This window comes from Phasianus colchicus, chromosome 5 (assembly GCF_987193195.1).
Source record: "Phasianus colchicus chromosome 5, bPhaCol1.hap1.1, whole genome shotgun sequence".
Lineage (NCBI taxonomy): Eukaryota > Metazoa > Chordata > Aves > Galliformes > Phasianidae > Phasianus > Phasianus colchicus.
Window position 1 is genome coordinate 46,582,829 of NC_143440.1, and position 25,381 is coordinate 46,608,209.

General features: G+C 41.3%; 1 protein-coding gene across 2 annotated transcripts; it reads right to left on the reverse strand.

Moving 5' to 3' along the window:
- Window positions 1-39: 39 nt before the first annotated feature.
- ASB2 (ankyrin repeat and SOCS box containing 2) lies at window positions 40-24,543 on the reverse strand. Of its 2 annotated transcripts, XM_090141544.1 has the most exons (10): window positions 24,335-24,543; window positions 22,398-22,676; window positions 20,811-20,909; window positions 17,288-17,454; window positions 16,520-16,675; window positions 15,278-15,523; window positions 12,750-12,921; window positions 8,238-8,799; window positions 4,995-5,148; window positions 40-4,229 (listed from the first exon to the last, which is right to left on the reverse strand). In XM_090141544.1, the coding sequence occupies exons 1-10, from the start codon at window positions 24,403-24,405 to the stop codon at window positions 4,093-4,095; spliced, it is 2,043 nt and encodes a 680-aa protein (XP_089997670.1). In that variant the 5' UTR covers window positions 24,406-24,543; the 3' UTR covers window positions 40-4,092. The 2 variants fall into 2 exon arrangements, with proteins under 2 accessions (XP_089997670.1, XP_031448915.1); XM_031593055.2 differs by lacking the exon at window positions 24,335-24,543 and having other exon boundaries at window positions 22,398-22,677.
- Between the last annotated feature and the right edge of the window lie 838 nt (window positions 24,544-25,381).

Below are 25,381 nucleotides of genomic sequence, written 5' to 3' on the forward strand. Positions count from 1 at the left end.
TCTGAAGATATTCAGAAAAATAAGAGATTCTACCTTTTAACTAAATTTTTTATTTTTCTTTTTTAGTCTTTTGAAGTGTTTATTTGAATACGTTTTGCTGCAATTTTGATGTAACAGCACAGCCTGCTTTTAAATGAAGTTAAAGGATAGATCCAGGTTGTTCCAAGTGATCTCCAGCATGCTTATATTTATCAATTTACCCTCAGATTCAGGCCAGTATTATGTTTTAAAATCCTTACATTCCACTGTGACATAGGGCTTCCTCCTTCCCCAGCACAGGGCAGGAGGTGACCCTTGGGGCTCTGAGCTGGAGCATCAGTGAAATAAAACATGAATGATCAGAAGCCAGTTGCTAAGTACATTCAAAATCATAGAATGCAGATGCGTTAGACATTTCAAAAGGTGTGCAAAGAATAACAACTGTCTCTCTACCAATATTTACTATTCTCTCACCCCTGAGACTGCTATCAAAATTATTAATTGTGCAAGCTTGGATCAATTCATACTTTTCCTGGCTGTTCTACTGTTTAGTTGTTTAATTTTGCTATTCAGGACAGCTGATAACCCTTTAGAATCTAATTGTTTAATTCATACTTTGTTGGAAAGATGGAAACATAACAATCAAGAACTGCTGTTTACTACAACAGTGCAAATTTAAACTGTTAAAACTACAATAGCTTTCATAAATAATGGTAAATGAAAATCTTTTGTATAAAATAAAATAAAAAGCAAAATAGTGCACACAAACATAAAGTGAATTGCACATGTTGCAGTAGGATAAAGTACAGTAACCTGGTCATGAAATATTCCTATAGTATATCACAAAAAGTTATAATCTCTGAAGGAGCTGGAACTACTGATCTGCTTACAAAGCCTAGTTTGCTTGGGATGTTGGGTATTTATCTTATCACAGTTTTAGACAGATGCAGTAAATGCTCATCACATTTGTACAGATTCAGCATCACACATTAAACATTGTGCCAGTGACTGGAGTGTAGGAGAGGTAGTTGGCTCCATTTCAGTGCAAATAAATGTAAACTGACTGAGTGAAGGTTTGCAGTAAAGATCAAGAAGAAAGGGCATAATAATGTAATTACTAGGCTCTCCCTCTAACATACATCTCTCCTCAGTTGCTGTACACACTGTGTGCCCTCACCCATCTCACAGCTGTGGTATGCTCACATCAGGTCAGTGGCTGCTGCTCAGGACAGACAGCTGAGAGCAACCAGGATATGAGTCTCTCAGCAAAGATGAAGGTCTCTTGGCGGAAAGAAGAAACGGACTTTCTGTATTTGCTCCACCCAAGACCAGTTTCATCTTGTCCAAGGACATAAAAAGAAGCTGTTATTCATGAGACTTTTGTGTACATAACGATGTTGGTTCAGAGAAAATTCCCAGTTTGGGATGGTTTATGAAATCTCATCCCTGCAGCTGGTGATTTCAAATCCTTCTGTCAGCTAGCAGTCTCCAGAGCTGACACTGCACACCAAACAAATGCTTACCTAAATGGTCTCCACCAGGCCATGCTCAGTATCCACCACCTGCAACGCTGTTCTATTACACTTATTTAATTTCAACAGTATTTCTTCTGATTTATATAAATGTGAGTAAGACCCGGACCTTCACTGCTCAGCCCCATTAGCTAAGGGATGCAATAATTCCACACACGACTTTCCATTTCTCAAACTATCACTTACGATTGTATAGTCTAATTTTTGGGCAGTTCTGTGTGGAGCTAGGAGTTGTACTCAATGATCCATATGAGTCATGTCCAACTTGGGATATTCAGTGATTCTATGATTATAATTACAGCTCCTTCACTGGCAATACAGACTCCCAAAGGCTGGAGGAGTGCTTCAGAGGGCTGCTTAACCAGTTCTTCTCTGTATGGTCAGCAGTGGTGGCCAGTTCCTAACTGGTGTCATGGAGAGACTCCATCTTCTGAATGGCCCTACTGGGTAGGTGGCACTGTACCTCCAGAGACCTCACTCCTCCTGTAAGAGGTGGAGTTCACACTTCAGGACAAGGAAGCAGACCCTGATAGTGATGGAATTTTAACAGTGGAGGAATTTCATCCTATTTGAAAAGCTTTGCAAGAAGATCACAGTTCAGTGAGAATTGAAACTGTTGTTTTTTTCAACTGCTTTTGCATTTGGGAAGAGGACAGCTATGGACAGTGCCCTTAGCTGTGACCATTTCTGCTTCCACTCACATCCTATCCCATGAGTGCTGAATGCATTTCACACAAAGCCATCACAGAATCTGGACTTTTGTGCCCAGATAGGCCTGTGTGTGTGCAACACACTTTTAGTGCTGTGTTAAGTTGTGAAACCACATACAAAGTCAGTCCAGTGCATTTTCCCTACTTATATTTCTATCTCATTTCATAGTATGCAGGTCAACAAACAATAACAGATCTGTCAAGTCTCTGGTGGAGAATCAAAACAATCCCTACTTCACAGCTCTTATGTCACCTAAGGTAAGAATGGGTATGCTTCTAGAATAAGATCTGCCAAGACATGATTCCAAAATTAGGTTCTTCCATCCTTACTTAGGCGCCTAATCAGGACCGAGGCATTCATTAAATTTCAGTGGTTCAGCAAGTCACACCTGTCAAGTGAGCTGTAGTCACTGCCAATAACCATTCGTGGGCTCCTCAGTCTCCCCAGCTGTGAGGGAATGTGACTTGTTAAAAACTTCAATAAAAGAATTTCACGGACAATTATAGCGGTTCAGCTGATAGATGGCAACTTGTTAAGCTGCCATAAATCAGTTGTGTATCTGAGCTGTAAATAGGTGACCTAATTTTCAAAGAAGCTGAGATAATAACTTTCATCAATGTCAAAAGAACTAATAGATACTTCTAACTTCCGAAGTCAAGAAATTCAAGGCTAAATCCTAAGACTTATTCTGCCTCAGTAGTATCTGACACCAGAGCTGTCCCACTGGCTTCAACGTAATTACACCTGGCACAAGAATCTTGGCATCGTTTAGGCACCTGAATAAAGATTCAGAGCTAAATTCTGGGCATTTGTTTTCATAAATCTCGAAGTCTCATCATCTTGAAATAACCTCTTTTTTTTCTTTCAGTCATAGTATTGTTATAGTCACAGAAGTCAAGAAAGTAAGAGAGGCTGAGTTACATAGGGAAAAGATCCTCTAGTGGAACAATAGATAAAGTTAGTGTAGCAGTGTTGCTGTTCCCTGTGTATCTTGCCTTTCTTCTTCATCACTGCCCATGCTCCTCTAGGACTTTGTTCTGTTCAGATACCAGCTTCATGACAGACCATAGCTACTGTTTACAGTACAGCTACTTCTAATTTACAGAAAAGAAATATATATATATATGAGTTGCTTTCAAATCCCCAGTATAGAAAATCAGAAAATACAGAAAATTATCTCAAGCAGAATTTCACTAATTTCACTGCCTTCTTATGTAATACAACTTGAACTGTATTTGCTAGGTGTAAATACAGTTCTTACATCCTCCTTCAATAAAGCTTTCCTTGGCTTTTAAAGGAATCTGCACATCTGAGTATAGGTAAAAGTTCTGAGCTTTGAATGTTCAGAAATCAAGTACTCTACTGAGAAAGGTCCAAAAAATTGTTAGTAAGACAGTGTCAAACTATCAGAGAATTAGCAACCAGCACACTGAACAGAAATCCAAAACACAGAGTAGAAACTAAAATAAAAATCTGTCAGTGAATGAAATGTAGTTGTTTTCCCAAATATTTTGACTCTAACAGCTTCTGAATTGTGACCACAGCAAGGATGCTAAGCTCCACCAGACCCCAGGTCAGTGAATACCCTCACTGGTACTTGCTTCAGCGCTACTCATTTTTCAGCCTTCACTTTCACTTCTTTTTCTTTGCTGACCAAGCTCTGAGGTGGATCACATGTGCTTCCTCCTGTAAAACCCGATGTTTAGATGTCCACTCCTTTTTCTTCTCACTCTCACTCCAGAAGCTTATTTCTTGTAGATTAGTCATTGGAAGGCACTTGACCAAGCCAGCAGCTTGGTGTGTGCCACTGTCATGCTGATGACTCTGAGTGCCATACCAGGAAGCTGCTGACAGTCCACCATGCTTGAGGTCACTGTGTGTAATCATGCTGTAAGTATCGAATCAGTCTGCATGGAAGAGGCAATGTGTCAATAAGTTTAATGCGGTTTCTTCCAATCAAGCTTCGTACCTTGACACGGCAAAGATGGGCAAGCGGTCGTGGAGGCTCTGAAAGAGAGGCAGGTCAAAAATGTGAACTGAACAGGTTTAAACTCGAGAGGGAAATCCATGTCTGTGGCAAGAGGAGAATGGGAGAAGGAGTAAAAACAGGCTTTGTCTGCAATGGTGAGGTGATGTGTCTGCTCAATCATTCTGAGGCATGACATAGGGAAGGAAGTGGGACTGGAGGATGGGGTGATGTATCCCATGACAGCCTAGCAGTGAGCTTTCTAGGAGGATTTAAGCAAGATGCTTCACAGTACTCAGCCTCACATTTCCAGTTTATCTTCATGCTGGACAACTAATTCTGATAATACCTGTGAAAGTCTTTGGATCTTGTGAGAAAGTATATTTTGGAAGAGCCATGGGTGCTTGCTGGCCTGCTGTGGAGGTGGTCACGTTGTCCACTTGCCCTGATCTGCCTGCATCACAGGTAAATGTCATGCATCACAGACAAATGAGCCTTCCTGCTCTGGCAAGACTTATTTCCAGTGGGCCAGATCTACATCTGGGGTAAATTCAACATCACGAAGTCAACATACTCCAGCAATTTCTAGTGTCTAATACTTGGTTGAAAAATGTAATTCAATCTCAGTAGGGAAATCCTACTGAATTTAGGGGATGGATACTGTCTGTATGATTCTGCAGAAGTCAGGTTAAAAAACTACAGGGCTTTTCAATAGAAAAAATGGAAATGTAAGAGGAAATGGTGACTGACATTTTGAATCCAACAGTGGGAATATTTGTGGCAGATTCTTTTCTGAGTAACCATACCTGCTTTTTCTTTAATGACAGCCCAGTCCTCATAGCTGTCTATATGCTCCTTGAGCCGGGAACAGAGCTGGACATTACCCACATAATCCAGGAGAACATCAATAATTGGCCCAGCCCAGCGACTTATCTCTGGAGTAGACACCATATCACAAAACTTCAAGAAAAAAAAAAATTCACAACAGTCAGTAAAAGATGAATGCACCTGTAGAAATTATAACAGCAAAAACAACCCTGACTACTTTTGAGGTCTTTCTACCAACTGTAGAGGTAACTTCCAGTTTTACCTCAGAAAACTTTTTACTAAAGCCCCATTTAATCTTCCTTATTTGGGTCTGGACCAGGCACAGCCTCCCTTGCCCATTGAGCAAGCTGCAGAGCACTCTGAGCTTTAGCATGCAGAGCTATGGAGATTCTCAAGCAGTGATCTGACTTTAAGTAGTTTCATTTCAAAAAATTTGCCTTCCCACTTTAATCTAAATGCATGTTATACCAGACAGCTTCATCTATCTCTATTAGGGTGATACATATGTTGAAGATATCTGTGGATTTATCTACATGTGAGCAGTTAAATAAGTGAACTAAATCATGCTGTGCAGATAAGAGCTTAGACACATGGCCAAACACAATTGAACGATGGTCACTTATGCACTATACATCATCTTAGTCACTGAGACTGTCTGCAGGCACCCTCCAAGCCCGCTCCAAACAGGAGAGATAATGCACCAGCTTGAATCTCTTTCAGTTTAAACTCATTACTGTAATTAGATCACATATGATCATACATGTATGAGCCCTAACTCATAATAAATTAAGCCCTTGCGTGGATACTCTTATACAAAAATAAAATATTATTATATCCATGAAGAATAAAACTACAGAAAATTGTAAGGTCTTTTCATTCAAGGTCAAAGCATTCACAGAAGCATGTACTACTCTTCTGACTTTGCTTCTCTGAGCATTTCCAGAAAACTGAGATATAATGATTTTGGGAAGACCCCAAAATCCTGTGGGCAATCCAGAGTTTTCTACCTGGATTGTTCAGAGAAAATGTTGTTTGGGATATCTGACATTCTCCAGTGCCTACTCCTATGCCATTGCCATACAGTTGCATACACAACATGCAAACTGGGGATCTGCTCTACACCTCCAAAGAGTAAATCCACTTTGTCAGAGCTTAAATGAGGGTACAGTTTCAGAGTAATAAAGCACTGTATCTTACTGTTCTCTTTTTGACTCCAACCAGAGAGGTTGCCTTTTATTTTCCTTCTCTTCCTCATTTAAAAGCTCAATCTAAAAATATATTTTCCAGAATAAAAATGTTCCCAAACAGGTCACAGGAAAAGATACAACAAAATGAAGCAGAACGCAAACCTGCAACAACAGGCCTTGGAATAGTCTCAGAAGCGAAGTGGCTGCGGTTTTGGGATACACCCCCTGAAGTCTCGGCAGGCCTCTGAATGCCCTCTCGTGGCAGAAAGATGCTTCATTTCCCCCGCTCGCGGTTTTGGCACCGCAATTCGGGAGCCGGGTGCTGAGACAGCAAGCATTTTTCTGCATTCACTTTCATAGGAAATGCTAATTCAGTAGAATCAGTAATTATTTGTAGTTATGTATTTTTCAAACCAACTTCCAATAGCTCATAGTGTTACTGTATAGAGACTAACTCTGATTTATTTTCCTTAAGTAATTTGATACAGGAAGATAAGAAATGTGCATCTTATGCATAGAAAAAGCTAAAGATTCATATGACTCTCTATATTTTTTGGAATACAAACCATATCACAGCCATATCGTGAAGCTACCCCAAATAAGCATTACTTTTGTTAGCCAGAAACCTAACATTAACAAGCAAATTTAAAATGATACTGGAGGGAAGAAACCACTTTTTCTACTCTGTGTGCAGAAACAGTCTCTCTATGAGAGACTCACAGAGAGACATCAGTTCTGTGCACAGGTATAAGCTTACACAGCTTCTGCTGCTTATGTCACTGACCTTTCAGGTGATGATTCTGTTTTGTATGTGTTATTTTTTTAGAAATTAAAAATATGGTGAGGTGAGATTCAGAGGGAAATAGTGCATTTAGCTAAGAATACCTGTTTTTGTGTGGCTGAATTATCACATAGGGTACATACAAATACTCTCTCTTTGCCTTGGATTTTCAGCCCTCTTTTACTCCACATCCAAAAGCATCATGTTTCCAGAATTAGAGATAATTCAATTTAATGCCGATCATTTATTTGGCTTAAATAACACTTTCTTCTGAATTAAACAAAAATACGCCTCAGCTCAATAGGAGTTGACTTATTGCTTCCCTAATGCTTTCCAAAAGAGAAAGAGGACTACCATGCTGAGGTCTTTGTTTTGCTGCAAGTTGAAGGATAGTAAATTTTGACTGGAAGGTCAGATTCACTTTAAGATATTTTGGAAGGAGTCAACAAGCAGAGATTACACACACACACACACACAAAAACAACACCAAAAAACATCAAGAAAATGTGCACTCTGCAATTCTGCAGAGTCATTTAGGGAATTGAGAATCCAATTCCAGCCCAATGGAAGCAGTAGCTGAGCTTTGGAATGGACTGCAGATATACATGCATAAGACATGATCATCTAAAATGTGTAATTGGCTTTGAAAATATGAAACCATGGATTGAAATCTCCTGGTCTCTTCTGAAAGCCTCAAATATTATGAACAGTCATATAGCTAATGTAGTAATTTATGCACTCTCTCCAGGGCTGCTTATCCAGATTTGGAAACAGATGTTTACATTCACTAGTTTACCCTCGTAAGGTGAAGGACTATACAATTTTAATTTAACCAAGCGCTTAAATTTGCAGATAAATTATCAGATAAAACAATCATTACATGGTAAATAACACAAACAGGTTTCTACTGTCCTTTTGACACTGTCTGACAAGAAAATGTTTCAGTTCTGGCACCTCTCGTCCAGAGGAAAAGAGTATTGTGGAACTGACAACAAAAGCTGTCAAGATGGCTATCATTCATCTGAAATTCAGGGCTGGACATCAGCAGCTTTTGTCTGTGCCCACGTTGTCACTGAATATGCAGTTGGAACACTCACTGAATCTTACAAAGCCTTATTTTTATGTAAATAAATTTTGTAAAAAAAAGGATCTTCTCTTGCAGGAAAGGTGGGAGAAGAAATATGTGAAGTTATCAAGATAAATGGGTGAGAGATGTTCCCAAAAGTACTAAGGATAGTGTAAGGAGTGCTTACCTGCGTTATGGTTGGTTCTTTGGACAGCTGAGGATCATTAAATCTGTCCCGCCTGTAATTTAAAGCAGGGTGTGGGCAGTTTCCATACTGGCATTGAAAACAGGAAACAGCATCACAGCCAAGATCCAGGAGATACTTCAGCACAGAAAGGTACTTCATTGAAAACATGATGGTAGCTGGAAATGTGGTGGGATGGCTTGAAATATAGGCATCAATGTTTGCTCCATGATCGAGAAGCAGTTTCATTGTCTTCAGGCAACCATGGCGTATGGAGATAAGCAGTGGGTTGATGAGGTCAATGTTAGGGTTGGCTCCAGCTTGCAACAGGAGCTCTGTGGCATAGATATTGTTGTTAAAAACAGCAAAATAGAGAGGTGTGGTGCGTCTGTCCTCGTAAAGGCAGGACCGTTCATTGGAGAGGGTGGTGTTCACCTCATAGCCAGCATCAATTAGCTCTTCCAAGATGTCGTCATTGTTGCGTTCAGCTGCTAAATGCAGGGGACTGATGCCACTGCGCTTGATACGGATGCGACTAGTCACAGGGATCAGCATGGAGACAATCCTGTCAAGTGGAGAGTCAGTGAGCAGCAGTAAGTTGTAGAGGATCTACTGCAAATCCTAGCTGTATAGTAGTAACTGTAAGAGCCTACTAACTTGAGCATAGGAATGATTTGCTCTGAGAAAAATCAGCGTGAACTTGAAAACTACCCTCAACTCCCAATGCTTTTACATTGCCAAAAATGTGAGATGTGTTGCCACTCTTTTATGGAGGTGTAAGTTTTTTGAAATCATCACCAAGTTTTTTGAAGTAATGCCAGCCACAGGGGCAATTACAGTGGAAGAAACAATGTGCTTACTTCTTGCCTATCCTGCTCTAACTCATGAATAGCACGAATGGGAGACACCCAGTCAGGTTTTCCCAAGTGTTCTGCATCTCTGCCATCACTTTGTGGACAGCACTGGAGGAACTGGTGCAGGTCAGAGGAAGTGAATGAGGAAGCAGGGGATCCATCATGATTGCTCTGTGGTGAAGGACTTCATAGGTCAGAGCCACAGCAAGAGGCTTGAGACCAGAGAGGGAATGAAACCTCCACTCCTATGGGATTGAGCTGGGATAGACTACGTATTTAATTTCCAGACCTCCATGTCAGATTTTACAGTTCACTTTCTACTCTGGATTGAGCCCCATACTAGAGGCCCTCTGCACAGCTTTTGGCTTTGGTAGATCTGTGGGGCTATCAACGTTCATCCCAAGTGTTGGGAGCCAGAATGACAATTAGGAAAGGGGAGAAAAAGAAATAAAAATATTGTCCAGGCTGTTTGCCATGCTTTAGCCCAGGGAGGAAAAAAAAGTACAGCCAAGTCCTAAACTCCAGTAATGAGGGATTGCTATTGGAAAGTGTGATGCAGCCTTAAGCACAGCAACATAAATTGAGCTGCTCTCATTACGTAATCGGAAGTTCAAACATATGAAGTACAAGGGCACAGCTATCGTAAATTCATGAGCATTTTTATGTCTCCATAGGCATCACTGGAGCTGCATAATCAAACCCATAGGTTAAACTCTCATTTCCTGCTAATGAAGTTAGATGTCTTAGCTGAGGCACTAGCTTGGTTCTATACAGATAAGGCATCTTAAGAAATAGAATGAGACTAGAAATTGTCAAACCAGAGTCTACCTCCTGCCTATCTGTGAAAGCAATTGTTTAGCAGTGAGTTAAGCACATCACTTCCTCCTCTTCCTATGCAGAAGACTCTTATCTAGCAGTCAAGAGCTCTTCTAACATATAAACATGCAAAGCACATACTGCATCTCTTTTAAGATGCTGTACATCCTCAGCTTGACTGCAATGTCCCTAAAACTTACATTTACATAATGAACTAAGCACAAGGTAAGCTAGCCTCAGAGAAACCTTTGCCGGTGATGTGCTGAATGATCCTGTGAAAGACTGAGTCTCCACACTCCCAGGAGATGAAAGAAGAGTTGAAGACACATGACACTTAACCGGGTTATGGTCCCATTTGCATGGTAGACAGCTGATGTTTTCAAGGTCCTTTTACTTCTCATTTTTGCAACAAGGATTTTTTTTTACATTAAATAAATGTCTTAGGAGAATAAGTGCTTTTTTTACCCTTTATTTTTTCTTCTCTTTTTTTTTTTCTTTAGGTAGCATCACTACTCTTATAGCACCTTAAGTCTCAGGAGTTGGGTGCTGGTGAGCTGGCAACTTTCCATTATTATCAAATGTTCTATAAGAGCTGAAATAGCAAGAAGGGAGGAGAGTACTGTGAGGACACCACGCCAAGTGCCAACATTCAGTCATCCCATGATCAACTGTTTGAAGATTTAAGAGTCTGTTTTGTTCTTTCCCTCCAGGATATGTGCCTTGGTCAGCTCTTCACATCTGAGTTAAAGATGTTCTGCCTCATTTCTGTCTGTGAGGTCCTGAACCTCTCTGCAGTGATGGCACACTAAGGCTTTATATCCAAATTCTGCAATGTCCCAGATCTCAGTACAACCCCTCAGATTCTGCTGGGAGGAAAGGCTGGAAATTCTATCACAGTCTAACCTGTCTGTTTTCTTCATCCTTCAAAGCAATTTGGTTCAGAAATGTGGCATCTCCACCACCACACTTTCCTATCTGGAGTGAGGAAGAATGTAGATAAGTGAAGGTAGTCAAGACTGAACAGACAAGGCCACTGATATTGTCTATCACAGGGCTGAGACTCATATGTAGTTTTGAAATATTGCTGAGTTTCTCCTTACACATGAAACCTCCTTTTGTGATTTCTGTTTGTTGGAAATTAAAGAAGAAGGCAGAGCATCCTTAATATGAATGTGCCAAGAGATGATTGACTTGCATTTACATAATAAATCTGCCTACACTTCACAAAGTCTTCTTAGCTCCCCAGTTCCAAGGGTGAAGGAATTAAATGACAGCTTACACTTGTCTTAGAGCTGATGAGAGGACCTTTATGAACTTCATGTCAGTACTGACAAGGTGTCGTTTAAAATAAACAAACACCAAGCAACAAAAATTGACAGTTGAGCCTTGGGATTGCATTCTTGGCTTTTTGATGGTAGAGAGACTTTGTGCTCTGGCAAGAAGTTGAAGCATGGAATTCCAGCAGAATTACGTATTAAATCTTCAGGAATACAAAGAGAGGTCATCATGAAGGGTGTTATTTTACTGAATACCAGTGGAATTAACAATAATCAGCCAACTGGGCTATAGCTTCATCGTTTAGATAAATATTTATAAGATTTATAAGAAAATCTTTTTTCTTCCTCGTGTACTTCAGTTCACAGCAGTTGGGCAGTTGGGCATAAAAAAACTGTGCTCAATCTTTTACAAGTAAACAAACTCAAAGTTTGGGCTGACTTCTTATCTCATGTATGCTGCTGAGTGTTGGCAATAATAGACATGACCTCCAAATCAGGTTGGCTGTTTCTGTCATAACGTAGGGATGCATTCAGGTTGCTGAATTTCCATGTTTTCAGATTGGGCTATCTATCTACTGAGGGAAAGAATAGAATCAGAGAACTGGTCCAGATTCTATTTAGAGATTGGATTCAGATCAATTTACTATACTGTCAGATTAACTATTTTGGAAACAAACAATTAGAACTGGGTTTTGTCTCTGGCAGCTACCTCATCTAAAATGTGTTTGTTGTCAAAAAACTGTCTTTCTAAGTCGAACCCCAGAGAAAATTTTGAATCATGCCTATATTAGTCTATGCAAGATATTTATGTATGTGCTAGAAGTATATAACCCATTTACATAAATTGACACTGGGCCACTCCCTGAACATATAGCTTCCACAAAGGAGACCTACTCCAATTACAGAAAATAAATATCCTTATGTCTAGGAAAGTGATTTGAGAAGTGTAATTGGGCTTTCCAGATGGACTCAAATGCTAAGATAAAAGATGCTATAGAAAGGTGTAGTGTTGTCAAAAGTTTTAATTCCTCCGACATTGTGAAATACATGAGAATCTTTTGTAGCAGTTTGCATAAACACCTGTACTATGCAGAAGCAATTTTTGCATTTGGATAACTATTTCTTGAAGGGTTTTGATAGAAATTGTGGTAATGGAGTCCTCTACAGTCACCAAAAGGTTCAGTGACTGCAATTAGAGGTATGATTGTATTTTGCAAAAATAGCTGTGGGCTGTGGCAAGGAGTTTAAAGTGATTGCTAACTTCATATACAGATGTTTTTTTCATTTCATCTCATATTTTGTGGAGTTCTGCTTAATCTGCTTTCAAGACACATGTGGTTGTTTAGCTGTAGTAAATGATATCTGGGCAAAGCTAATGTGATCTTTCATCCCATATTTCTGCTCACGCATCCTATTCATCCTATCCTGCAAACTCATTCTGTTCAGTTTATTGCAATCTCCCTAATTTGCAGTGCTTATAATTGGATCTAGGACATAAAGTCCTTATGAAAAAGAGAACTTAGGATTTTTACCTAAAAGATGAAATTATAAAGTAAGCTAAAACTTACTCGCAAATTCCCTTCTTGGCTGCTATGTGAAGAGGTAGGAGGCCATCCTTATTGGCTTTGTTAGCGTCAGCTCCTTGGGACAAAAGAAACTCTACAATATGTACATGTCCATTTTTACAGGCTTCATAAAGAGCAGAAGCACTATCACAGGCTTGAGTATTTATATCAGCACCTAGGAAGGAAGAAAAAAAAATTATAGGACCAAAGGGTTGAATCAGATGGGGGCAATATGCACTGAATGAACACGTAAGTCTCCATGACACTAGAGCTACACCGTACGCAGAAAGGTGATGTGAACAAAACCTGATTGTAGCAAAATGAAAATGTTATACAGTTATTTTATAGATCTCCAATGGGTTTTACCATGATGTTAATTTTATGAGGGAGAGTTTATATGGGCAATCATTTTCTCACTGAGAGATTGCTGGGGAAAATAGAATGATAAAGTGATAATGCACTCAAGAAAAGGAGAAATACACTCAGGATAAAATAGCGGGTATCATCCATCAGTCATGAATCCAGGCTCCATTCATTTGTATTTCATAGATAAACATTTTAAAATGTGCTTGCTCTTTATTCAACATGTACTTTTCTTTAGACGCAACAATTCCATAAGTACTTACATATTTACACTATAGATAGATAGATATGTATAAAATATTCCTGAACAAGACTGGGGACTACATGACTTTAATACATGCTCTCTTAAGTAAATTGCTTTATGATTGTATATTTATTATTTATTTATTTAGGCTTATTAATATTGCTTATAATCTCTATATTCAAACTATAAGTGAATTTACAATGTTTATACTATATTTTAATTTTAGTGCATATCTAGGCTAAAATTGGATTTTATAACAAGACATCTACATATTAACCAGAAATAATTCTACTAATATTTCTTTTGAGCAAGATTTGGTCAACAAATATTTCATTTCAAAATTCAGCATCTAAGGACCTAGCTTTTTTTTTCAAAGGGTTCTATTTAGGGTCCAAGTGGTAAACGTTAGCTAAGAAAGGATGAATATTTTTCACGAAGTTGTAGTATATTTTTTCTTGTACTCTAGTGGATGCTTGTCTTGATAAACAACAAGAAAAATAAATCAAGCCCTAATACTCTTTGACCACATACAATCTGGAATCTTGGTCTGAAATTTAAACTCTGAAATACTGGGTTTTGACTGCAATATACTGCAATATGCAATGTACTATGCTGTCCTGAGAAAGGCTGTTTTATATGTATCCTAAATGGGTATGACAGTTCACTAGAGTTTTGCTTCTAAACTTCAATAAAGGAACAAATCAGTCTTCCATCAGATCATGAAAACTCCCTGCCAAAGAGAATATTTCCTTTTCCTCTCACCCCAAAATGAAACATCTGTGTTGTGTTTGGCCCTTTGAAAATGTTGTAGCTGGAAGCATCAAGAGAATTGCAGTGACAAAGCATAACATAGGACTATGTTCTTAATGAAAAAGAAATGAAAAAGAAACCCTTCTTATGATGAACATTGCTCATCGTAAACAATGCAGTGATATAATTTCTGGTATTCTCAGAGGAGTTTTAGAAGGCTTGAAACAATTGAACAATTTTATTGGATTTTCTCTTGTGTATTTTTCTCAAAATTGAACTTTTAGGAAATCATAATGTCTAAGTTGAAACACAGACCACATTCCAGTGTAATTTCTAAAATTGTAGGCAGTTTGATGGACTAAATGGTCATACAGAACTGACTTGACAATGTTAGCTGAACAGCAGATTACTTTTTTTTTGTTGTTCCCTGTCTTTCATATATTTCTTAGCCATAATAACTGCCTTATAAGTTTTTCATATATTTATTGCCATTTAGCTCTTCTTTCACAAGAGCAGTATCCAGTTCTTACCTACACTGAAGTATTAGTCCAGCAAGAATAAAATATGCTTCAAAATGGTAGTAAAATCTATGCCCTTATTTACACGACTGGAGCAGTAAAAGGTAGGTTTAGTGTAAATAAAAATCAAATTCACTCAGCCTATATGTTTGAATATGTACACATGAGAGAAACTGAAACTGCTTCTCCTTGGTGTAAATCCATTAACTATACAATAGGACTTTGTTTTCAGCAGTATTCATTACTGGAGGAGAGCTAACCTTGTCCATTAGTGGCATATGTTTGTGAGCAGATGGGATTGGCTAATGTTCAACTTCTGCCATCTCTTACCACCTACCGTTTTCTTTTATGACTGGATTTAGACTACAACTGCACAGCAATATAGGTTTTAAAAGCTGTAAGGCAATTCAATTAGAGGATACCATATAATTTCCCAAAGTAGGTGGCCTCAAATGAATGCTAAAGAAGTGCATGTGTATAGACTATGCTCTCTAAAAGACCCTACATAAACTGCTGGAGCAAAAGGGTTTCAGCATCTCTACAGGCTAGTACTTATCTACAAAGATAGAAAAGCTGAGACAGGGAAAATTAATGGGACCTTTGAAATATCAAGGATGAAATGAGCAATGGTGTATTGATGGCACAACTCTACTCACCACATTTTGCCAGGTATCTCAGAGCTTCCAACTGCCCACTCTCAGCTGCCACAAATAAAGAAGTGATCCCATAGGAATTTGTAGACTCAATCTTGGCACCTCCTTTTACCAGGATATCCATAATCTCCAGGTCATTTCTGGAGACAGCCTCATGGAGAGCAGTCCATCCTCGATTGCAGCGGTGGTTGGTATCAGCATTGTACTGTACCAGGAGTCTTGCAGCCTCTGCATTCTTGCGCTCACAGGCTGTTTTGAAGAAAAGGGAAGTGAATAGTACAAGCTTATGGAAAGAATCTGGGTGTACTGGGTATTCCCTTTACAGAGCACAAGCAATAGAACACTGAATAAGTCAATAGATCCATCTTGTTCAATACAAGGGGTAATGCTGCTGGCAAAGGACACTATCTGGGACTTGCACAGGTTGCAGCAATGAAATCAGACTTCATTCTGGGCCTTTAGGAGACTGTGTCATTTGCAGGGCATGCGCCAAGTGTAGTTCTGAGGAAGATCAAGCCCAGCTTTGTACTAGCTGGACATCACAGTGACAAAGGGAGATGACAAGGGACAGAATATAAATTATGAAGGAAGAACATAGAATGGCATAGAAATAGCATGACCTGAACATTTTCTTTACAAATTCTGAGCAAAGTTACTCTGGACCTTATTGTTCTGAACTACAAGTAAGTTTATATATAGATAAGAAACTGAAAAAAAAAAAGAGTCAGCAGGAAAAGATCCTTACTAAATATTAACAAGGGGAGTCTATAGAACTCTGTCAGCCTGCAATTCACAGCTCAGGACCATCCTCAGATAATAGTATTTTCTTGATAATTTTTATTCTACCAGTTTGTTCACTGCTCCTTGAAACCCAATCTGTCAGGCTTCCTATACATTTTTACTGTGGCATCCCAAACCAAAGGCACTTGAAATAAGCAGCTACATTTACAGTTAGGTTTTGTTGTACAATGTGCAGACAGGTGGGATAGCACATTTCATACCAGTTGTTACTCAGGGAGGCAGCAGGGCCAACTTCCCTCAAGGTGTTCCTGAAATGTGTAGATGTGGCACTGAGGGACATGATTTAGTGATATGCTGGTGATGGATTGATGGTTGGACAGTGGTGTTATCCAAACTTAATGACTCTATGATTCTGTGATTCTATGCCTGAGGTGAACAAGGTAGGGTCAATACTGTGAGATCTCTCCTAGTGGAGCTCATTATCCTGGAAGCTCTGGACCTCACCTTTGTAGAGGGGAGTTTCTCTGGCCTTGTTGGAGATGTCAGGCTCAGCCCCAGCCTGCAGCAGGGCAAGCAAGCAGTCCATGTTGCCCCGGCTGGTGGCCAGGAATAGAGCTGTCTCCTCATTGAGGGTGCGCTGGTCAATCGTGCCAGGGTATGCTGTGAAGAAATCATAAGCCCAAAGACATTATGGTGTAGTGCTGTACAAATATCTGTAGCACCTTTAATCCTTACGGTTTTAAATAAGCTTTTGTTCATTCTTTCTTTTCAGTAAACAAAGAAGATATAATGGATTATTATCAATCAGATTAATCACTGACTCAGATTAAAATGTTCATCTGTGTCCAGTTGTAATGCAGAAAGCTGTTGAGTAACTACACTTCAGCAGCAGTTTGAAAACAATTTGCAGTAGTTAAACACCTTCAGTCTTTGTCAAGGAAGTTCTGGTTTTGATCTTCAGCTAGTGAGACACTGATGCCAACTGTGGATTCTAAGTAGCCCACAACAGCCAAGATTCAACCTACAAGGCTGTGAGAAGTCTGGGGCTTGACAAAATCTATCCAAGCATCACTTTCTCCTGAAGATCCTAACTTTTAAGGCTTCCCTCTGGAAGCCTATCCTCAAAGAGAAAGTGAAATTAATATTCAGTCATAGAAGCTGAATAATGCTTCACACATAGTATCAGACAAGGACTAGTATGATACTAATTCTGCTATTTGGCTTACTCATATTCTTCTTCCTTCTTTTGTAATTAGTTTTAATTTCACTGACCTTTTTGCAACAGGCGCAGGCAACCCACTTGGCCATAGTATGCAGCTTCATGGAGGGGTAACCAGCCATCCTTATTAGGTTCAGAAAGGTCTTTTCCTGATTTCATCATGTTGCAGATCTCTTTTTCATCTCCATCCCTGATCGCTGCTACCACAGGGTCAAGTTCTCTTCAAAACAACATTAAAAACTGATTACTGCTTCCTTCGTTACTGAGAGGTCCTTTGCAGCAATATCATTTTGAACATCATTTGAACAAAACAATGAAGTCCTACACAACCCATATGCTAAGAATTTATACCTAGCTACAGGGCCTATGTAGGTGAAATTTATCTATCTGCTCTAATTAGGTTATTCACAACAGATCAGAATAATCTCTTTCTGGAGGTGCTGATATCTTTCCATAGAATATAAGGAAGATGTGGCTAAACTCTGACATAAATGTTATTATTTCAGATATCTGTAGTTGAGTAAGTCCAGTTCTACACTGTCCATGCTTGTGATAATTACATCACCTTGCCATTTGCTGACCCAAATGGCAAGATGTTTACATATGATATCTCAAAACCAAGTTCAGTTTAGAGAAGAATTGCCCCTTTCCATCACTGAAGATAATTTTAGTTTCGATTTGCAGATGGCTTAACCTTAAAGGAGAAGTTCTTAGTTAATCTTCTTCTTGTGTTGTAGAGGTACTTCTCATTTCCCTTGAGAAAGTCTGTTTTCAGAAGCTGGCTGAGCCAGACATCTTTTTTGATGTTACCTAATTCTGAGCCTTTTAGGAACTTAGAAAGAGGCTCACTGATAACCTAGAGAAAGCATGGAGTACTGCATACCATGAAGAAGTGAAGCATGATGAGCACTCTGCAGGTGGACTTCTCTCTGATAAGCCTTTCCTTTGCCAACCTGCATCCTGCACAGACCCAGAGGTGATCTGTGCCTTCCAGAACCAACAGGCTTTCTGGCCGTGCCAAGAGAATGCAGCCACTGCTTTCTTATTTTGAGGCAGCAAATTGCCAATATCCAGGGCAGTAAATATCCCAAGGGAAAAAGCATTCTTCCAGTTCTAATGGCCACTTGCAAAAAAATGCACATGGGTTATATTTTCAGAGAGAGAAAATGTAAGGATGCTGAAAACCTAGGAAAGCCTGTCTGGGGAGGGAGGTTTGTGTCTCAGGAAGAGCATTAGCACTGCCATGGTAGGAATACAATAAGCAATGAAGGTTGTGAATGACAGCAATAGTAGGAATGTCCAGAAACTTTGATTATGACAGGAGATCTAGAATACAACTGCAGGGTGAGATCAGAGACAGAAAAATATGGCCAGCTCAGTATGCATGTGAGTTCCCAAAAAAACACATCATTGGTACAATCTCTGCATTTAGTGCAGGTTTCAGGAGCAGCATGCCAAGGAATAGAGAAAGAAACCATTCCCTGGGTGAAAAAGGCCTTGGTGCCACTTGTTCTCTATATCTGGAAGCAGCAATCTCAGGACAGCAGAGTCACAAAAATAGCTACACTTAAATAGTAGGAAGATACTGAACAAAGCCAAGCATGGTACCTGGTGAGATAACAGCTAGAGCACATAGCTACTGTCCTGGACACAGCTCGCCAGAAGGAATCCACTTATCTCTTGTTAGCTGAAGTGCTGACATCCTGGGGACTCTGCTGCATCTTCATACTACCAAAAGTACCTGAGGACTACAACTAAAATTGCTAGCTTCTAAGGGATAAGTAATTTTTATACAGGTGCTTGAAATCCAGCATTTTGCCGCAGTCAGACAACATCAGCAATTGGTGTGTTTGGGAGAAAAGGAGGTGGGGATCTTTAGCAATCTCTGGCACAAGGATGCTGAAGCCATCTGTTGCTTTGTGCAACGGTTCACGTTACATAGGGTGGGTTGCTCACCACGACCTTGGAACTGGGCATATGACGGAGTTACCAGCACTGAATGAGTCACTGCATGCAAGGTCGGTATGGCAGAAGCCCCTGGGTGGTGCTGGCACACAGCAAATGCAAGGTGAGTCACATTAACTGAGGCTTCAGTGAAAGCAGACAGCACCTCTTATCGGTGATAGGGTTAAAAATGTGTGAAGAATCAGTTATTATTCTGCCTGAGCCCTCAGATGTTGAATGAAGTAAACTTCTGTTGAGATCCTTGACTTTAAATGATTTCTAAGTAAGAAGAGGGGTTTGCTGGACCAGGCTGCGGATGCTGTAGCCAAGTAAATTTCAGATCAGTATAGAAAGTTTAATGAATCTCCATGTGAAATTCTTGTTTTCTGCCTCATATTTGGCAGTTTTAACAAATAACTGACACATTCTGCTGCTTGGATTTCATCAGAAATAGAAAAAAAATAGTATTAGGATATTGAATGAGTCTGAAGTTCTGATGAAATCTTAACCTTAAGGGCTCATTGAAAGAATTACTGCATTTCAAAGGCCAGTAGCCAAGCTCATAAATACCCATTGCAGAAGAGATGTATGGCAGGGTCAGTTCTGAGTGCTGAAGAGGCTCAAACGAGCACAGAAGGGTTCAGAAGCTCCTCCTTTTACCTGCAGCCTGATGAGATGCAGGCAGCAGGAAGGAACACCATCTCTCCAGGTGGACTCAGCTATCAGCTGTGACTGCCTCTGAGACTAGGGCCCTAAAATTGCCTTGCCAGCATGCTCCTCTGTGGCTTTCCAGATACACTTCTGCTTTCACAGAGGAGGACTGGTTTATCAGTGTAGTCCCAGCCTTCATTGTGGACCAAGATCTGTTGAACCATGTGATGCAGGAAAAGCCATCAGCCTCCCAGTCATCACACCCAGAAGAGTATGATAAGGTACGCCAGGAGTGCAGAGCACGTCAGTTCATGAGAGGGTGCAATTTTCGTGGTACCAAGGGGAGGTGGTAGGTGATGGGGATAAGGGGGGACCCTAAGTTCCAGCAGAGAGGTTTTCACAAGTGTCAGGGAGGGCAACGTCAGCAGAGAGAGGAGACAGAGCCTGGATCAGCCCAGGTGCAAGGAAAGATGGGGGAGAATATAGAGAGGGGAGACAGATGGAAGGAAGAGGACTGGTAGAGCAGTAGTTGTTGCAACTATGCATCCATGGAGGGTCTTGAATAGAAAAAATAGTTTCAAACTGAGAGATAGAAAAGTTAGAAAGGAGTTTTCTGCAGGGCACAGAAAAATGCTGCTGCAACTCTTTGGTACAGCAGGTGTCTGTATCTACTCTGTCTTGAAAAGGGCTGAAATAATCCTGTCATGGTCTGGACACTTCCACTATACCCAAACACTGGATAGGGCCACCCCCATGCAAATGGACATAGCATTCAGCAGCATTTATAAGACATCACTTTGAGAGCCTGGATTTCCCACCTTGTTTATATATTGTGGTAGAAGATTGCTTTTCACACTTTTCCCCAGAGCTGCCAAATGACCCAGAGTCCCCAGGATATGTGCACTAGAGGGATAAAGAGTTATGAAGGGAGAAAAGAGGGCAAGGGAGATGTGGGACAGGAGAAGGATGGGAGGCACTTACATGGGCTGGGCTGTGCTGCAGAGGCTGCCGTCGTACCTTCGCCTGACTGCCCAGGCTGCCCCTGCGTTGGGCGGCTGAATGCGGCCTCTGGCTGCCAATCTGGAGTGGTGATGACATGAATGAAATGAAGAGAAATACTCTGAATAAGAGAAACAGGTCATGTTGAAGCAGAAACAGAGACACACATCCGCAGAGGCAGAGAGAGGAAGCGTGCCGGTCAGGGCTTTGAATAAAAGCAGATGGCCACAGCTTGCTCTGTGTTGGATTCAGCTGCTCTCTCAGCTCGAGATTATTTTTGGCCCTCTGAGGAAGCATCAGGGGATTCAAATGACCATATAAGACTACAGTGAGGTTAACCCTGCTGCCACCACACAGGAAGCAGACATACAGCAAAGCAACATTCATCACCTCCCCAAATGTCACGTCACGCAAGTAGGTCTGAGCAGGTGCTGGAGGAGGACATGTCTCTACCAAGTGGTTGAAGGGCTCAGCAGCACTACAAATCTGGAGCTACAATGCTGCAAAGGCTCTTCTGGGAGGTTGAATGCTGCTGGCCTGAGGCAAAGGCAGGGGATGCAGAGAGCAGAAGATGCAGTTTTGTGCTAAAAGCAAGGACTCCTGAGGAGGACAAGACTAAATGGCCAAGGAGGTCCTTATTATGCACAGCACCAGGTCCTCACAGAAGAGCTGACATTGCAAATGCAATGCAATAACCCCGAGAAGCCACAAACTTCAGCTGGAGCACGAGTGCACTCTGTAAAGCATCCTTGTTCTGCAGCTAAGCACACTTCCAGCTCCTCATATTGCCCCACATTTCCCAGATTTGGGATCCAAGTAAGAACAGCAGAGTTGAGAGAAAGGGGGAAGAACAAATCTGCATTTTCTTGAGGCTTATTACAAAAATACTTTACAAGGATATTTTTGCATCTGCCTTGATTATGGGGAGACTTTCTACTCTCTTTCACCCTTTTCTAGCCCTCCTTCCCTTTTCTAACCTCCTTTCCCTTGAGAAATCAGCCTTTAAAGAAAAAAAAAGGAGGATGCCTGCTTTGGCAGTAGGTTTCCACAGTTGCCACGTGGCTACATGGTGCCTGCATGGCTGGATGCCTGGAGCTGTGCTTGGCAGGGGCAGTGTGCCTGCGACCAGACCTGGACCTGAAATAACCACATCCCCCACGGCATCTAAAAGGTGGCCAGATCACACTGTTTTATACGCTGGTTTTTGGCCTCTCTCCTATGTTTTCCCATAACAAACACTGTGCTCCCTCTCTGGCAAAGCTGCAGCCTGGAGTGCAGCATGGCAGAAGAGAGCTGCTGGTTTCCGCAAGGGCTTCTTTACTTCAGGAAAACACACAGCAGTGCCCTTTCTGGTTTAATTTATTGCTTAAACCAGACAGCTTCGGGCTGATTTTCATTTCACTGTGAGGGCGTAAATTGTTGACCTCACAGGATTTATAGCAGGCTCTGACTTTTAAACTAATGACAGACTCTCAGACCAAGCGCACGAAGCTGCTTGGCAAAGCTAATTAGAAGGGCACGTGTTTTGACGGAGAAAACTGGCAGGCAGCACATTTGTTGCTCACTCACCTTTGCCAAGGGTAGAGGTGGTAGGGAGGGTTGTGGCTGTTGGCACGGATGGGGGCAGCTGCCTCACTGGGACCCCCTCCCAGTGGCTTTGGGTGGCCCTGGGCGGCTGCCTGGCCCACCGGATCTTCCCCCAGGCTCTGCTGGATGGCCATGTTGATCAGCTCGTCCTCACTCATGCTGCTGTACAGATTGTATTCCTCGCAGCCTATTGTTTGTCTTTGGGTATTCGCCGCTGTTGTAGCCATTTTTGGTGGTTTTTTTTTTTTTTTTTTTTTTTTGCTGTCCTGTAGAAGGAAATTGTGGTGATCAAAATGTGGAAAATGAATGAAATTCAAACATCTTGTTCTTTGTTCATCTCTGCCTCGAGTGTACCGACCAACAAATCTTTCAGGAATCCTTCACTAGGGAGAGAACGTTGTCAGTCAAATCTGCACATGAACTTAGTGAACAAACTCCTTCCTACCACATACAAACACCTGATGCACTTGTTGATTAAAAAGGGAAGAGAGCTGCTGCAAGCAAAGCAGGTTCTTATCTACTCCTTCTGGTTACCACAGTTCAAGAGAAAAATAGGTAAAGGAAATCCTCATCAGATTAAAAAGAAATAATTCTGAAGTGAATTTATTTTGGACAACACCAGTGAACATCTTTTTGTGTATGTTTTGTTGTTGTTTTATTTGTTGCTCTAATGGCAGAAAATTATGGGACAAAGTTTGTCTGTCTGCAGGTTTTCTGCAAGGGTAGGTTCACTGCCACTGTAAAGCAACTCAATAATTTCTTCTAATCTGTCTGAGGATCACTTTAGCAACATGCAAAGCTATTCTTTGAAGTGACTTCCTTTGTTTCACTCATCTAGCAGAGCAATGTGACAATGCTCAGTTTCACTTCTGATTTTTTTCTGTTCACAGAGGAAAGTTCAAGGTCATCAGCCTTAAGACTTAAGGTAAGACCCTCTGAAAACTGGTGTTGAGAGCTGGTAAGGAGAGAAGGGGAAAACACCAGGGAACACTCAGAAATCACAGAATGAGTGCATACCCTCACCATCAAACAGACTCAAAAAAGGCACATTACTACTGAATTTCCAGCAGTAATAGGGATGTATTAATACCATGTAGTGTGCACAGCAAATGCATACATTATGATGTTCTAGCAGAATCTCCTTCAGATGCCCCAGGGCATTCTGGCCATTGGTGTCAATGAGACAAGGGCTTATATCATGGGAGATGGTGGAAAATCTTGGCTCTTTAAGATGACAGTCCCAACCTGGGGGAAATGGTAACTCCCCATATGGAGCTATGTACATCAGGACACTCACACTCATTTCTTTAACCAAAATTAAGAAGAAAAAAAATGAAAAAGAAAATAATACAGAGTTTAAAGCATTACAAGAACTTGAATCAAGACAGAAAAGGCTCCACCCTTAGATTTAAGTATTTCACCTTAGAAACAGTGATGTTTGTCACATTCACAGCCCCCTCAGGCTCCAAGCATACCCCAGAGGAAGTGGGAAAGGGAACCCCAGCAGATTTCAGATTAGTGTTATGACTCTTTGCAGGGAAGAATCTATTTTGCAGTCATTAAAACTGCCAAAATTTAACCTTCAGTTCAGATAAATAATGCAATTCATTTTTGTCGGCTTTTGTTTTGTTTTTGTCCAGCCTTTCAAGGCTACCCCAGTGCAAGTGGATCTCAGCTCTACTCTGACCCTTCACTGTTCCAAGGAACAGAGCCCAGGCATCAAACCACTGATAACTCCCATACAGGAGCTGCTACTGCCCCATGCCCCAACTGCTTTGGTGCCTGTCCTTGGCTGCACTCCAACCTACAGCTGGCCAAAACCCATTACAGCCTTGTTTTTCAGCAGCTTCTGCTGCTGCTTGGCTTGCTCAGCTCCTGCCATGCTGGGCAGCACACTTACAGTCCCGCAGCCTAGATACTTACCTAGTAAGTGGTGCTCTGTGGCTGTGTGAAACCCACGGGCTGGAATCAGCAAGCTTGTTTGCAACATTCAGTGCTGCAGTGCCCAGATGTAGGGGCCTGGCCCAGATGGTGACTCAGAGACTTCAACTAAGCTGTCACTTAAGAGGGCAGGACCTTATCCAAAGCTCCCAATGCATGTGGTGCACAGTGACTCTTAGGAAGAGGCAAGAGTGGAGCTAAAGTGTTGTTCTCTGAGGGGAACCTGCACTGGAGGAGTTTAGGGCAGATCCTTCTTCTGTACCCTCTCCAGCCCCACCACCAGCATCCTGACTGTACAGCAGTGGCAAACTGGATTAGGTAATCCTCTAAAACCCCACTGGATCTAGGTATAAAAGACATTTCTGGACATCTTGCTCCCTCTCTTAGTCTTTCCTGCCTTGCTGAGGCACAGTGAAATTAAAGGAACGAGTTTGAATTTGGGGATTGTTCCTTTTTCACTCTCTTACTTTTGTACAGGTTAACTGGGACCCATCCACTCGAAGAGGAAAGGGAGAAACTCCTCTGTGTTGGTGATCTTCACTAGTCTAAATATTTTGACAGGAGCCCCATGCAGAAACAACAGTGCTGGCAGCAGCTCCCACTACTGACTCATCCTGTATGCAGAATGTTGTGGGGCCCAAAATAGAGAAAACTTTCAGTGTTGCTCATCTGACTGACTTGGTGTGGGTGTCAGGGTCACATGTAAGGGCCACAGGAACTTTCAGGGCCATCTAGACAGCCAAGCATGGCCTCGGCCACCCTGATCCATATCAGTTCAAGTTGGATTTGGATCCATTCTCTGTTGAGATGCTTTAGTGGATGGCTCTGAAACCTCAGAGTTCTGATGTGAGTTCATTTCTGTTAGAAGCTGCTGAGATCCAGGAGAACTGTAGCAGCCATCCATGTGTGTACCATCTTTTCTCCCTGGGCTGGGCACAGTCACCTGGTGCAGCCCTGCCCACTTGGGCAGCAGTGAAACACCAACCACCAACTTACGAAAACCCATGAGAAAAATCAGCTACAGG

Bases quoted from the DNA above. Each gene is read 5' to 3' on its own strand.
- ASB2 (XM_090141544.1), bottom strand. From the start codon at position 24,405: ATGTTGCAAACAAGCTTGCTGATTCCAGCCCGTGGGTTTCACACAGCC. The intron at 15,524-16,519 runs GTGAGGTCCAGA...TCTTCAAAACAG, and splicing joins AGAAACTCCCCTCTACAAAG to CCTGTGAGCGCAAGAATGCA. The intron at 12,922-15,277 runs GTGAGTAGAGTT...CTTCCTTCCTAG, and splicing joins GAGATACCTGGCAAAATGTG to GTGCTGATATAAATACTCAA.